This window comes from Geotrypetes seraphini, chromosome 12 (genome assembly GCF_902459505.1).
Source record: "Geotrypetes seraphini chromosome 12, aGeoSer1.1, whole genome shotgun sequence".
Taxonomy (NCBI): domain Eukaryota; kingdom Metazoa; phylum Chordata; class Amphibia; order Gymnophiona; family Dermophiidae; genus Geotrypetes; species Geotrypetes seraphini.
The window spans coordinates 37,058,645-37,073,861 of NC_047095.1; the positions used below are offsets into that span (position 1 = coordinate 37,058,645).

Sequence of the window (15,217 nt, forward strand, 5' to 3'; positions counted from 1 at the left end):
CGACTGCCCTGTCTTCTGCCGCCCTGCTCTCTGCTCTTGCCGCCCTGCTCTCTGTCCTTACTCGCCGCCCTCCTTTTAGAGAGGGGCTGTGAAAGCCTTCTCAGGTCTATATATTGGGCTTCAGCATGCTGGCTGCTGTGTCACCGCTTTTGTTCTTTGCACTTTTGACTGTTTGGGCTTTATCTTCTACTCCAACCCTATTGAGAACTGCTTTGCTACATCCCACTTGTCTGGTATGGATGATAAGGAAGGAAAATGCATAGCCTTATAGAAATCGCCACAAAGAGAAGGTAAGGGGAAGGGAGATGCACGGCTGGCGGGAGAGAGGGGGCTGCCGGACCGCACGCTCATTCACAGCACATGCTCACCTTTAACTGCGGAGACAAGACCATTCACTGCTCGCGATAACCTTTTTTTTTTTTTTTTCACTGTTTCGGCAGGTTGGTAACAACCACTGTATCATTCTCTACTCAGGGTCTCTCACCTTCTGTCTGCACCTCCCATAGTCCAGCATCTGACTCCTCTCTTTCCGTTTTGGCCCAGGCGTCTCTCTCTCTTTCTTTTTCTTTCTCTTTCTTTCTCTCTTTCTTCTTACAACCCCCCCACCTCTCGTGTCCAGCATTTGTTCTCCTTTCTTCCAGGCCTCTCTCTCACTCTCCTTCCTTCCTCCCTCCCTGGTTCAGAATCTTTCCACCTCTCTGCAGTCTCTTTCTTTCTATACACCCCCAAGTCCAACATCTTCCCCCCTCTCTTCTGCCTCCCCTTTGCTTCAGAAGAGAGAGACTGTGAGGAGAGGAGACTGCGAGGGGATCTGATAGAGACTTTTAAAATACTGAAAGGATTCGACAAAATAGAGCAGGAAACAACTTTATTCACATTGTCAAAGGTGACTCGGACAAGATGTCATGGACTGAAGCTGTGGGAGGGACAGGGCCAGGACAAATGTCAGAAAGTTCCACTTCACACAGCGAGTAGTGAACGCCTGGAACGCTCTCCCGGAAGAGGTTGTGGAGGAAACCACCATTCAAAGATTTAAGGGCAAGTTGGATGCACATCTTCTTGAAAGACACATTGAGGGATACGAGTAACTAAGGTATTCGCCAGGGTAGGCCTGGCTGGGCCTCCGCGTGCGCGGATGGCCGGACTAGATGGACCCAAGGTCTGATCCAGTGCAGGCATTTCTTATGTTCTTATGTTCTTCCTCTCTCTAGCTTCCTTCTGCTAATATTTTGAGTCCTCCCACCTTTGTTCCAGGTCTCTCTGTCTCACTCTGTTTTCCACCTCCCCAAGGTCTGACATCTCTCTCTCTCTCCTTGGTTCAGGGTGCTTCTCCTCTCTGCAGTCTCTTTCTCCCCCTCTATACCCCTCTAGTCCAGCATGTGCCCTGTTGTTCCCCTCCCTTTTGGTTCGTCTGCTTTCCCACCCATCCTCAAGGTCCTTTTCTGCCCCCCCACCATGTCCAGATCCAGAGTCTCTATGGCAACCCTCATCCTGATGGGGCCCTCACAACATGTACAGCCTTACTCTGACGGATGGGGCCTTATCTCCACTGTTTCCTGCATCCAGCGAGAGAGGTCATCTTTTGTGCTGTGGCCGCTGCTTGTAGAGGACAGCCAGCGGGAGCCGTACAGACCTCGAAGCAGGGCCCTTGGTTGTGTTGCATAGGGAGTGTGGGAGAGATTCCCTGAGGGAAGGGGACATAGCATAAAAGAAAATGCCGGCGCGGAACTTTTTCCCCCCAAAATGTTACTCCTGATGGGGAAGTGTGTCATTGGAGGAAGACAACCGGGCGCTCACCTAAATTAACTGGGTGAAGCACCTGACTAAAAGACGCTAGGGAAACACTGCTGCGGCAGATGGGTCTCCAGGTGCACCCTAATTTAGAGGGCTGGTTGATCAGAGCTCCCTCACTGGCCGAGGGATGCCACATGTTGGAAGACCCGAGTTGGATTGTCAGTCAAAACACGAAGGAAAAAACCAAAAACAAAATTGCACCATCTGACACCCACGCACTCGCTTGGATACCTGGGAGTTCCTTTCGAATCAGCAGGAGGTTGCATCTCCCTGTCAGTAACCACTGGCAGAAACTGGGGGGCTCAGCTTTTTTCCTTTCTGGAGCGGCAGCTCCTTCAGCGTGGGATTGTCTTCAGATTCTGGGATAAACGTTTTGCCCATTGTAAGTGATTCCTTGGGCGAGGGTGCACAGGTGTCCTTTACAACAGTGGTTCCCAACCCTGTCCTGGAGGACCACTAGGCCAATCTGGTTTTCAGGCTAGTCCTAATGAATATGCATGAGAGAGATTTGTATATAATGGAAGTGATAGGCACGCAAATCTGCTCCATGCATATTCATTAGGGCTAGCCTGAAAACCCGATTGGCCTGGTGGTCCTCCAGGACAGGGTTGGGAACCACTGCTTTACAACATGCTTTGCTCTCTTGCCAGGTTCCACAGAGAGATGCTGTGCAGACCTGTGTACCTTGGGACTCTGGAAGCCAAGTAAGCATGGCCTAGTGGCTTCTCCCGCATTCGCTCCGCTGGAGCGTTTCACTACACGTTGCCTCCTGGATCATGATGAGGACAGATGCCAATCTGGGGAGCTCATTGCACTCAACATGTTCAGGGTGTTGGATACTATTTCAGCGACAATGGTCATTTCACCAGTTGGAACTCGGAGCCATTTGACCAGTTCTGTCAAGATTACGAAGATGCTGATAAACCAGGATCTTCGGGTCTTCTCCAATAGTACGACAACAGTAGCTTCCGGCATTTGCCCAGGAAGAACCAAGAGCACTCGTCTGGCTCAGCAAGTCTGTCTTCTTTTTCATTGGACGGATGCGACAGGAGGGCTGCCCAATCCCTTCTGCCCTAAACGAACGCGGCAGGAGGGGATGCCCAATCCCTCCTACCAGGAACACTCCCCCTTGAAGATCGCCAGCAGTAGGATACCCAATTCCTCCTGCTGGAATATCCCCCCACCCCCCCTTGAAGATCGCCGGCAGGAGGATACCCAATTCCTCCTGCCGGAATATCCCCCCACCCCCCTTGAAGATCGCCGGCAGGAGGGTGCCCAATCCTTCCTGCCAGAACATCCCCCACCCCCCTAAAGATCGCCGGCAAGAAGTTGCCCAATCCCTCCTGCCGGAAAACCCCCCACCCCCTAAAGATCACCGGCAGGAGGGTGCCCAATCCCTCCTGCCGGAATATCTCCCACTGTAGATAACCCAATGACCCCCGCTATCCTTGAATGATGGCCGTACGGGTCTTCCCACTGTCCGACTGGCAGTCCCACCTCAGTTGAAATGAGTGGGCCTGCCCTTTCCCGGTGCATTGTGGGATGCACCAGGGAGGGGCCTAATGCCTGTTTGGCCCAGGTGTCTAAGGCTCCTCCTATGGGCGGGGCCTTAGGCACATGGGCCAACTTAAGATTCCGGTTGGCCCATGTGCCTAAGGCCCTGCCCATATTGTAGTTTCTCTTCGAGTCATGTGGCCGGATTCTCCTGCTTCAGATCCTGGAAGCGTCAGTCTCCCTTGACGTCTCAGCCTATGGTTGCCAGACTGTATCAGGGAGTTCTTTGTGTCCGATCACTGGTTAAAAACTTTTTCCCTTTCTGTGTCCTTCACCGGATATTGTTTAGCCTTGCTAAGGCATCTTTTGAGTCACTTTGAGATGCTACTCTCTTGGACTTGACACTCAGAACCATTTTTTTGGTCGCCTTTACATTGGTGTGTCAGTGCTGAGGTCCTGGTTTTGCAGGGGTCTTTTCCTCAGTATTTCAGAGAAGGGAGTTTTCCTGCAGATGGTTCCTTCCTGCTGGCCGAACATGATTTTGGTTTTCATGCTCAGTCTGGATGTGTGTTTGCCTGACTTTCAGCTGACAGGTTCCCAGTCACATGATTGCCTTTTGAAGAAACCGGATGTGCGCAGAGTTCTTCTGCGTTAGTTGAAGGTCACCAACGAGTTTTGTCTTTATCCATTTGTTTGTGCTGAATCATTCCGTTCAGCGGGACGCTCCCACTTCAAAGGCCTTGTTTCCAGATGGCTCCGTTAGGACCATTTCATCAGCTCACATTCCTGCGAGGACTCCATCTTCTGTTTCAGTAGAGGAATATTCTGCCAGATTTAATTGTCTCTTTGTGGGCAGCAGCTAGCGCTGCCTCTTGTGGAGATTTGCAGGCTAGCAATGTGATTTTCTCTTCGCGCATTTGCCAAGTGGATGTGGCGGCAAGACAGGACTCCACCTTTGGGTCCTCTGTGTTACAGGATGGCGCAGCAAGCTCACCATAGTTTTTGGGTTTTTTTGGGGGGAGGACTGCTTTTGTATGTCCCTACTGTCTAGAACAGGGGTGTCAAAGTCCCTTCTCGAGGGCCGCAATCCATTCGGGTTTTCAGGATTTCCCCAATGAATATGCTTGAGATCTATTTGCATGCACTGCTTTCATTGTATGCTGATAGATCTCATGCATATTCATTGGGGAAATCCTGAAAATCCGACTGGATTGCGGCCCTCGAGGAGGGACTTTGACACCCTGGTCTAGAATGTCACATCTATTGCACTGGAAAAAGATTATGTGCTTACCCCTGGTAAGCTCATTTCCAGTAGATAGGCGAGACATGCTAGACTCCTGCCCAGTATTTACTGCGCCTGCTTTTAGCTTTCGAGCTGTTTCTGCCTTTCCAAGCTGTTTCTTGGATACCTGTCAGCCTTTGTGGGCTGGAAAGAATTTGGATATATGTTCCATTTATTGGGAAGTTGTTTCTCAGCTTCTCTGAAGCCGGTGTTGGCATTTCTCTGTACTGTTTGATTTCTTGAGCAGAGCAGTTGTTATCCCAGGACAAGCAGGCAGGTATTCTCACTAGTGGGGTGACGTCATCCAACGGAGCCCCGATGCAGACGTCTCACAAGCATACTTGCTTGTAGAAACTTTAGAAGTTTCCAGTCGCCTGCACCGCGCATGCGCGAGTGCCTTCCCGCCCGATGCACCGGGCGTGTCCCCTCAGTTCTTACTTTTCCACGGAGCCGAGAAGTCCGTCTTCGACTCTCTGCGCAAAGTTCCTTCACTTGTGCCTTTTAGATCTGCTGTTCTGGGTTCTTTTACTCATAATCGTTGATTTTTTATCATGCTTTCTTGTTTTAAAAAAAAAAAAAAAAAAAAATTTATTCCGTCAGTTCGACCGGGCAGGCCTCGTGGCCGTGGCCCCGCGGCTTCGATCTTGCGGCGGAGCTTTTTCGGCCTATGCAGCGGCCTATCACCGGTTTTAAAAAGTGTGTCAAGTGCCAGCGCTCGATTTCGCTGACGGACCCTCATCGACGCTGTCTTCAGTGTCTCGGGCCTCAACACCTTCTGAAATCGTGCCGGCCTTGCTCCACACTTACTACACGTGCTTTCAAGCGTCGCTGTTCAGCATGGAGGCGTTGACGGAGCAGTCCTCATCCAAGAGCGCCTCGCCTTTGACTTCCGCCTCGACTCTTCCGGCGTCCACCTCTGCGGCCTCTAGTCTCCTCAAGCCTGCTTCGTTTGTGCCGGCTTCGACTCCGACGCCTGCTGCGGTGTCTTCCTCTGTCTCTTCAGGTCAGGTAGCACAGCAGTCCATTCCCCTGGTGGTGCTCAAGGTGCCCAAGGCTTCTAAGTCCAAGCACCTCGGCGCCAGGGACCGCGAAGTCCGTGCAGGAGGTCCCATTGTGGATGCGGATCTCTCCTTGCCGGCTTCGTTCCAGACCTTGATGGAGAAGCAATTCATCAAGCTCTTCACTACTATAGGGCCGAAGCTTCTCTCCCAAATCCAGCCTTGGCACGTGGAGGCCTCCCGTGAGGTTGAGCCGCCTCCGGTGCCTCCTCGACGTACACTCTCGCTGCAGGGAGCAGAGTTTCTGCGAGTGTTTGGTCTGGCATCGAGGCATGCATCGCAAGGAACAGAGTATTTGCCCATGCCTCCCTTTGAACCGATTCACTCGATGCAAGGAGCAGAGTATTTGCGAGGGCCTCCTCCGGAACCGTTGCCCTTGATGCTGAGCCTCGAGGCTTGGCGGGTGCCTCGAGGTGCTTCTATCCAACCACCTCTGCTTCGATCCACCGCCTCCAGCCCTATCCACTCACTGGACGCCTCGATCGCCTTGACGGTCGAGGCCTGCTTCCAGACACAGTTCTGGTCATCGTTTGAGGCATTCATCGAGGCATACCTTGAGGCATGCCTCGCCTCATCGCAAGCAGCCTTTCCTCAAGTATCCTCCGTTGGATTCTTCACCGCCTCCTCCGCCGGAGCTCGAGGACACTGTGGGATCTTTCTCCCCCTGCTAGTCTCCGGTCTCGGTGGAGCCCGAGGCCTCGACTTCGAGTCCTTCTCAAGGGCCCGGTGCTGGCTGACCAGCTGTCTTTCTCCTCTTTCCTTCGGCAGATGGCTGTTGATCTGGACATTAACCTGGACTCGGGTTCCAAGCTCTCTAAGGAGTATCCGGAGACGATGCATCTCCCTCAACCTCCTGCTGAGTCTTTCAAGCTTCCTCTGCATAGGCTCCTCGACCAGACCTTCATGAGATGTTTTGAGACACCTTACTCCATTCCGGCTGTGCCCGGGAAGTTGGATGCCAGGTACCACACGGTGCACCATAAGGGCTTCGATGGTGCCCAGCTCTCTCGTCAGTCGCTCTTGGTTGAGTCCTCCTTGAAGCGTTCTCTCCCCTCCCAGGTCTATGCCACGGTTCCACCTGGCCGGGAGGGCAAGACCATGGACAGGTTTGGCAGGCGCATCTCCCAGTACTCGATGATGGCATCTCGAGTCCTCAATTATATTTCATTTTGCCACCTACTTCGAGTTTATTCTCTCAGTTCTGCAGACGTTTCTACCCTATGTGGACTCTCAGGCTCGCTTTGAGTACCAGGAGGTCCTGGCCTCGTTGTCCCAACTTTGCCTGCAGATGATGCAGTCGTCTTACGACGCCTTTGAACTCGCTGCGAGGGCTGCTGCTTGTTCGGTGGCCATACGACGCCTGGCGTGGCTGTGGACCATTGATATGGACCCGAATCTCCAGGACCGGCTTGCCAACGTCCCGTGTGCGGGAGCCGACCTCTTTGACGAATCCATCGAGGCGGCGACCAAAAAGCTCTCGGACCATGAGAAATCATTCCAGTCCATTCTCCGTCCAAAGCCCAAGCCTGCTCCTGCTCGTCCCTCACGACTGCCTTTGATCTATCAGCGGCGTTATCCACCGAAACAGGCGCCTACCATCCGTCAGCCTGTTAAGAGACAGCACCAGCAGAATCCTCAGCCTTCTACCATCCCCAAGGCTCCTCAGCCTTTTTGACTGTCTCGTGGAGAGCATAACTTCTACTCTTCTGCCCTTCCCTCTTTTTCCCATAGGGGGTCGTCTCCATCATTTTTTCCATCGATGGACGACTGTTACCACCGACCTCTGGGTCCTTTCCATCAAGTTCCTCCGGAACATCCTCCAAGAGAGTATCTTCCAACTTAACCCAGACTGCCCTTCTTCTTCAAGAAGCTCAAGCTTTGCTCCGGCTCCGAGCCGTCGACCCGGTCCCTTTGGACCAACAGAACAAAGATTTTTACTCCCGGTACTTCCTTGTTCCGAAGAAGATGGGCGATCTGCGTCCTCTTTTGGACCTCAGGGTGCTCAACAAGTTTCTGGTCAAAGAGAAGTTTTGCAAGTTAACCCTAGCTTCTCTCTATCCCCTCCTCGAGCAGAACGACTGGTTATGCTCTCTGGATCTCAAGGAGGCCTACACTCACATTCCCATCCATCCGGCCTCCCGTCAATACCTCAGATTTCGGGTGGGACATCAACTTTCCAAACTCCCATCTGCAACCTTCCCAGACTCTTCCCTTCATCGGAGCTGTTCTGGATACGACTCAACTCCGGGCGTTCCTGCCTCCGCAATGCCTGGATGCTCTGCTTCATCTTTATCACTCCATGTCCTCTCGCCCGTCCATCTCGGTGAGACACATGATGGTTCTTCTGGGCCACATGACCTCGACAGTTCACATGACTCCTTTTGCCAGACTTCACCTCAGAATCTCTCAGTGGACCCTGGCATCTCAATGGTTGCAGGTGTCCGACCCTCTGTCTCGACACATCAGGTCACTCCTGTTCTGCGACAGTCTCTGCACTGGTAGATGCTCTCTTCCAATCTCTCCAGAGGTTTGCTGTTTCACACGCCTCCCCATCAGAAGGTTCTCACGACCGACTCCTCGACCTATGCTTGGGGGGCTCATCTGGATGGTCTCCGCACTCAAAGCTATTGATCTCCTGGAACTCAGGGCGATTTTCAGTGCTCTCAATGCTTTTCAGCATCTTCTTCACGACATGGTGGTTCTCATTCGCACGGACAACCAAGTCGCCATGTATTACATCAACAAGCAGGGGAGCATGGGATCGGCCTCCCTCTGTCAGGAAGGTTTGGGATTGGGCGATTCGCCACAACACCTTCCTCAAAGCTGTCTACATTCAGGGGGCGGACAACTTGAGTCGTCTTCTGCAGCCTCACGAATGGACTCTCCATTCCACGCCCCTGCATCACATCTTCTCTCTGTGGGGAACGCTTCAGATAGACCTCTTTGCAGCCCCCCACAACTTCAAACTGCCTCAGTTCTGCTCCAGGATCTACACTCTTCATCGCCTCGAGGCAGATGCTTTTCTTCTGGACTGGAGGAATCTCTTTCTGTATGCGTTTCCTCTCATTCAAAAGACTCTAGTCAAGCTCAAGTCGGACCATGCCACCATGATTCTGATTGCTCCTCGGTGGCCCAGACAACCTTGGTTCTCCCTTCTGCTTCATCTCATCAGCAGGGAGCCCTTTCTTCTACCATATTTCCCTCTCTGCTTACACAGCATCAGGGATCCCTACTTCATCCCAACCTGCAGTCTCTACACCTGACAGCTTGGTTCCTCTCAATGTAACTCCCCTTCAGTTTTCACAACCTGTGTGGGATGTTTTAGAAGCTTCACGGAAGCCTGCTACTAGACAATGCTATTCCCAAAAATGGACTAGGTTTTCTACTTGGTGTTTTTCTCGGCATAAGGAGCCGCAACATGCCTCCTTATCCTCTGTTTTAGATGGCCTCAAGTCTACATCGATCTGAGTCCATCTGAGTGCAATTGCTGCTTTTCATCAGCCTCTTCAAGGGAAACCTCTCTGCTCATCCTGTGGTTTCCAGATTCATGAAAGGACTTTTCCATGTCAATCCTCCTCTCAAACCGCCTCCAGTGGTTTGGGACCTCAATGTTCTTTCTCAGCTTATGAAACCTCCATTTGAGCCTCTTAACAAGGCTCATCTCAAGTATCTCACTTGGAAAGTGGTGTTTCTCATTGGCCTCACTTCTGCTCGTCGAGTTACTGAGCTTCAAGCTTTGGTTGCGGATGCACCTTTCACAGTGTTCCATCATGACAAGGTGGTGAGCCTCACTTCAGTTGTTGGAAAAAAATTGAAGTGTTGCTGAAAGAAAGGATAGTGTATTTCCTTGAATCTAATGGGTTACAGGATCCGAGGCTTTACAAAAGGTAAATCGTGCCAAACGAACCTGATTGAATTTTTTGATTGGGTAACCAGAGAGCTGGATCGAGGACATATGCTAGATGTAATTTACTTGGATTTCAGCAAAGCCTTTGATACAGTTCCTTATAGGAGGCCGTTGAACAAACTTGAAGGGCTGAAGTTAGGACCCAAAGTGGTGAACTGGGTCAGAAACTGGCTGTCGGACAGACGCCAGAGGGTGGTGGTTAATGGAAGTCGCTCGAAGGAAGGAAAGGTGACTAGTGGAGTCCCTCAGGGTTCGGTGCTGGGGCCAATCCTGTTCAATATGTATGTAAGTGACATTGCTGAAGGGTTAGAAGGAAAAGTGTGCCTTTTTGCAGATGATACCAAGATTTGTAACAGAGTAGACACCGAAGAGGGAGTGGAGAATATGAAAAAGGATCTGCAAAAGTTAGAGGAATGGTCTAATGCCTGGCAACTAAAATTCAATGCAAAGAAATGCAGAGTAATGCATTTGGGGATTAATAATAGGAAGGAACCGTATATGCTGGGAGGAGAGAAGCTGATATGCACGGACGGGGAGAGGGACCTTGGGGTGATAGTGTCCGAAGATCTAAAGGCGAAAAAACAGTGTGACAAGGCAGTGGCTGCTGCCAGAAGGATTCTGGGCTGTATAAAGAGAGGCGTAGTCAGTAGAAGGAAGAAGGTGTTGATGTCCCTGTACAGGTCATTGGTGAGGCCCCACTTGGAATATTGTGTTCAGTTTTGGAGACCGTATCTGGCGAAAGACGTAAGAAGACTTGAGGCGGTCCAGAGGAGGGCGACGAAAATGATAGGAGGCTTGCGCCAGAAGACGTATGAGGAGAGACTGGAAGCCCTGAATATGTATACCCTAGAGGAAAGGAGAGACAGGGGAGATACGATTCAGACGTTCAAATACTTAAAGGGTATTAACGTAGAACAAAATCTTTTCCAGAGAAAGGAAAATGGTAAAACCAGAGGACATAATTTGAGGTTGAGGGGTGGTAGATTCAGGGGCAATGTTAGGAAATTCTATTTTACGGAGAGGGTGGTGGATGCCTGGAATGCGCTCCCGAGAGAGGTGGTGGAGAGTGAAACTGTGACTGAGTTCAAAGAAGCGTGGGATGAACACAGAAGATTTAGAATCAGAAAATAATATTAAATATTGAACTAAGGCCAGTTACTGGGCAGACTTGCACGGTCTGTGTCTGTGTATGGCCGTTTGGTGGAGGATGGGCAGGGGAGGGCTTCAATGGCTGGGAGGGTGTAGATGGGCTGGAGTAAGTCTTAACAGAGATTTCGGTAGTTGGAACCCAAGCATAGTACCGGGTAAAGCTTTGGATTCTTGCCCAGAAATAGGTAAGAAGAAGAAAAAAAAAAAAAATTTAAATTGAATCAGGTTGGGCAGACTGGATGGACCATTCGGGTCTTTATCTGCCGTCATCTACTATGTTACTATGGTGCTTCGCACTCATCCTAAATTCCTTCCTAAAGTGGTCTCGGAATTTCATCTCAATCAATCCATTGTTCTTCCATTGTTTTTTGTAAAGCCTCATGCTCTTCATACTCTGGACTGTAAACGTGCTTTGGCTTTCTACCTCTAACGCACCAAGCCTCACAGAACTGCTCCTCAACTTTTCATCTCCTTTGATCCGAACAAGTTGGGACGTCCTATCTCGAAGCATACCATCTCCAACTGGATGGCGGCTTGTATCTCTTTCTGCTATACCCAGGCTGGATTACCCCTTCACAGTAAAGTCACAGCCCTTAAGGTCAGAGCAATGGCGGCCTCTGTAGCTTTCCTCAGATCGACACCGATTGAGGAAATTTGTAAGGCTGCCACTTGGTCCTCGGTTCATACATTCACTTCTCATTATTGTCTGGATACTTTCTCCAGACGGGATGGACAGTTTGGCCAAACTGTATTACAGAATTTGTTCGCTTAAGTTGCCAACTCTCCCTCCATCCTATTGTGGTTAGCTTGGAGGTCACCCACTAGTGAGAATACCTGCCTGCTTGTCCTGGGATAAAGCAATGTTACTTACTGTAACAGTTGTTATCCAGGGTCAGCAGGCAGCTATTCTCACGTCCCACCCACCTCCCCTGGGTTGGCTTCTCTGCTAGCTATCTGAACTGAGGAGACATGCCCGGTGTATCGGGCGGGAAGGCAGTCGCGCATGCGCAGTGCGGGCGACTGGAAACTTCTAAAGTTTCTACAAGCAAGTATGCTTGTGAGACGTCCGCATCGGGGCTCTGTTGGATGACGTCACCCCACTAGTGAGAATAGCTGCCTGCTGTCCCTGGATAACAACTGTTACGGTAAGTAACATTGCTGTTTGAACCTGTTGCTACAGGTGCCTCTACTTCACGTATATTCAGTGCTCTTCTGTGCTTGGGTACTAACTGTAGAGAATGCTAAACTGATCAGTGAAGTACTATAGAAGCAGAATGAAAATCCAGAGTTGATTCCTTCTGCAACCATGTGACTAAAGGGGAATAACCTTACTGTCTAGAATGTCTCACCTATCTACTGGAAAAGAGCTTACCAGGGTAAGTACATAATCTTTCTTTTCTTTTCTACTATACTTGGGATCTAGCTAGATAATTGGGCATGGGTTGGCTACTGTTGGAAATAGGATACTAGGCTTGATGGACCTTCGGTCTGTCCCAGTATGACAAAAAAGATATACTCTAATATAAACCGACCTGAATATAAACCAATGTAACCACCTTCCCCCCCCCCCCAAAAAAAAAGGAAAAAATGTTCTGTAATATAAACTGGGGGTTGGGGGGGGGGGGGTTAATATTCAAGTCAGCACCTTGCCAGGCTCTGCACCTATGCCCCTCCCTCCCACCTCTCCGGCATACCTTTTTTAAATCCCTGTTGGTCCAGTGGTGGGCTGGGACAAGAGGGGATCCCTTCTGTCCTGGCCGACAGATAACTTTTAACCTCCCTCCTGCCTCCCCAGCATACATTTTGTATCCCTGGTGGTCCAGTGGTTAACTGCGGCAGGATCAATCTTCCTTCACTCCTGACCCAAGGAGAGCCACTAGTTGAATAGCTGCGACGAGATGTGGCACCATCGCGTGTTTCCATGATTTCGCAGTTGCCATGAAAACTCGTGGCAGTCATCCAGCTTGCGGCTCTCCTCGGGGCAGGAATGAAGGAAGATCCCTCTTGTCTCGGCCCACTGCTTGGCCACCAGGTCTTACGGCAGGTCCTGCGGAGGCCTGTAACAAGTCTGGGAGGGAGGGCAGGTGGGCACTGACTCATAAACAGAGACCCTCATTTTTGGATAATTTTTTTGGCCCAAAAATCTCATTTTATATTTGAGTATATACAGTACTTAGTTTAGTGTTATGGGTAGGATCCAAATAAGATGAGATGATGATAGGCTGGTTAGTATCAGAATTGTTCCCCCCCACACACACTTTTTCTCTTTGTTTTCAGTGGTCACATACTTCTCACAGCTTAATTTATGCTTAAGTGAAAAATGTGCAATTTTAAACTGCATTAATTTGAAAGTCTTATTTCACCTTTTTAGGTCTGTAATAGCAGAGGAGTATAAAGTTCCTGATGGGATGGTTGGATTCAGTAAGTATATTATCTTCCAAGTTTTCCCAGAGACCACAAGAATTGCTTAATCTGGTGAGGGAAACAGGGAAGTTCTGGACTTAATGGTCAGTGCTGCTCTGCTTTCTGCCCCAACCTCTCCCTTCCATGGAGCAAAGTAGCTGTTTTCAGCCTGAGCAAAACCCCCAGATCTCTTCAGCCTTTTCAGCTCTGCTACTTCTTACCTCCACTGGCCCCTGTTGTCAGGCAGTATGTTCTGAGAAATAGAGGAAGGACTGGAGCAGAGAGAACTCTGCAATCCTTGGATTCTTGACTCGTGAGAGCTGAGCTCTGTAGGATGAAATAGATAAAAGCTGTGTGTGATCTATTGTGAAGATAGGGAGGGAGTTGGGAAGGAAGGGGGACAGTTGGACCTCTTGAGAGAATGTTGGTGTTGAGGAAGCAGAGCCTGGAGGGATAAAAAGAAGGGGAGTGGGGGGGAGATTGGTTGCCAGCACCATTTTCAGAGTAACCACAGTTATTTGTTTTTTTTTTAAAAAAGTTCCCAGGTTTGGACATTGACCTTGCCTATTTTATGAGAGACTTTTTTTTTTTTTTTGCCTCCCTCATTCAAGTAATTGGCAGAGGTGGTGAGCAGATTTCACGCATACAACAAGAATCTGGATGCAAGATACAGATTGCACCTGGTAAGATGTTACACTCTCTTTCAGAATGCTTTTCTGTTACGTCTTTTCCGGATTCCATATGCTAAGTGTTCAATCCCAACCCGCAGTCCGGGTATTGCAGAAATCTACAATTTTTCTGAGCCCATGCTCATAAGAAAATAAGAATAGCCTTAATGGGTCAGACCAACGGTTCATCAAGCCCAGTAGCCCGTTCTCACCGTGGCCAATCCAGGTCCCTAGTACATGGCCAAAACCCAAGGAGTAGCAACATTCCACGCTACCATTCTAGGGTAAGCAGTGGCTTCCCTCATGTCTTTCTCAATAACAGACTATAGACTTTTCCTCCAGGAAATTGTCCAAAGCTTTCTTAAAACCAGCTATGCTATCCGCTCTTACCACAACCTCTGACAATACATTTCAGAGCTTAACTATTTTCTAAGTGAAAAAAAATTTCCTCTTATTGGTTTTAAAAGTATTTCCCTGTAACTTCGAGTGTCCCTTAGTCTTTGTAATTTTTGACAGAGTGAAAAATTGATCTACTTGTACCCGTTCTACTTCACTCGGGATTTTGTAGACTTTTTTCAAAACTGAAGAGCCCTAACCTTTTTTAGTCTTTCCTCATATGAGAGGAGTTCCATCCCCTTTATCATCTTGGTTGCTCTTCTTTGAACCTTTTCTAGCACACCATGGAGCGATACGGGGGCATTATAACATTTTTAGTCTTTTTAGTTTTAGTCTTTTTTTAGTAATTCTAAGCATCCTGTTTGCTTTTTTTGGCTGCCGCCACACATTGGGCTCCACCCCCTTAGCCTGAGAACTAGTAAACAAATCCAGTTACAATTTCTGCAAGCAGTCCGTGCAGAAGCCTTTTGCAGTGGCTCTGCTTCTATTTTATTTTTTTGCTATCAGAGAAAAGGATGCAGTCTTGCAGTGCCGGACTGACTGCAGCTTCACAGAGAAACTTTGGATCTGTGGAGCCAGCCTGCTTTGTGCCACCTTCTTGGAGTACCCGGGATCCCTTCCTGTGGGAGTCTGCTGGTGTCTGTGGGAGTCTGCCGGTGACCCTGTCAGGTTTCTAGCGCAGGCTATGTGCATCTGGACAGAAACCCACCCAGGTTTCAAGGTGCTGGATGCCTTTCCTCCCCCTGGCCGCGTGGCAGAGGAACCATGGAGGCAGAGGTTGTAGTCAGTATTTGGCCAGTTAGCAGTCTGAAAATCTTTAATTCTGTGCATTTGGAGCTGTTTCTGAAGCAGAAAGTTCTTTTTCTCCACTCAGCTGCTTTTAAAAACACTGACGGGCAAAGGCATTACAGAACTGCAAGTACTTCCATTATTTCCTATGGGAACTTCGGGGGTGGCTTGTGGAGCAATTTAAAATTAGTTTTTCACAGTTTCTGTGGGTAGTGTTCAGGTTCCCCACCTCCCTAGACCCCAAATCGCTATTTTTGTTTTAGATTTTGGAGGGGGG

The 15,217-nt window shown here is 49.6% G+C and overlaps 1 protein-coding gene across 3 annotated transcripts in view; it reads left to right on the top strand.

The window, feature by feature from the left end:
• FUBP1 (far upstream element binding protein 1) overlaps positions 1 to 15,217 on the top strand; it is a 288,549-nt gene that overhangs the window by 57,400 nt on the left and 215,932 nt on the right. For 2 of the 3 annotated variants that reach the window (XM_033916009.1, XM_033916011.1), the window contains exons 5-6: positions 13,056 to 13,105; positions 13,699 to 13,770. In XM_033916009.1, coding sequence (XP_033771900.1) covers positions 13,056 to 13,105; positions 13,699 to 13,770 — 122 coding nt within the window. The remainder of the gene's footprint in view (positions 1 to 13,055; positions 13,106 to 13,698; positions 13,771 to 15,217) is intronic. The other variant, XM_033916010.1, reaches the window with a different exon arrangement.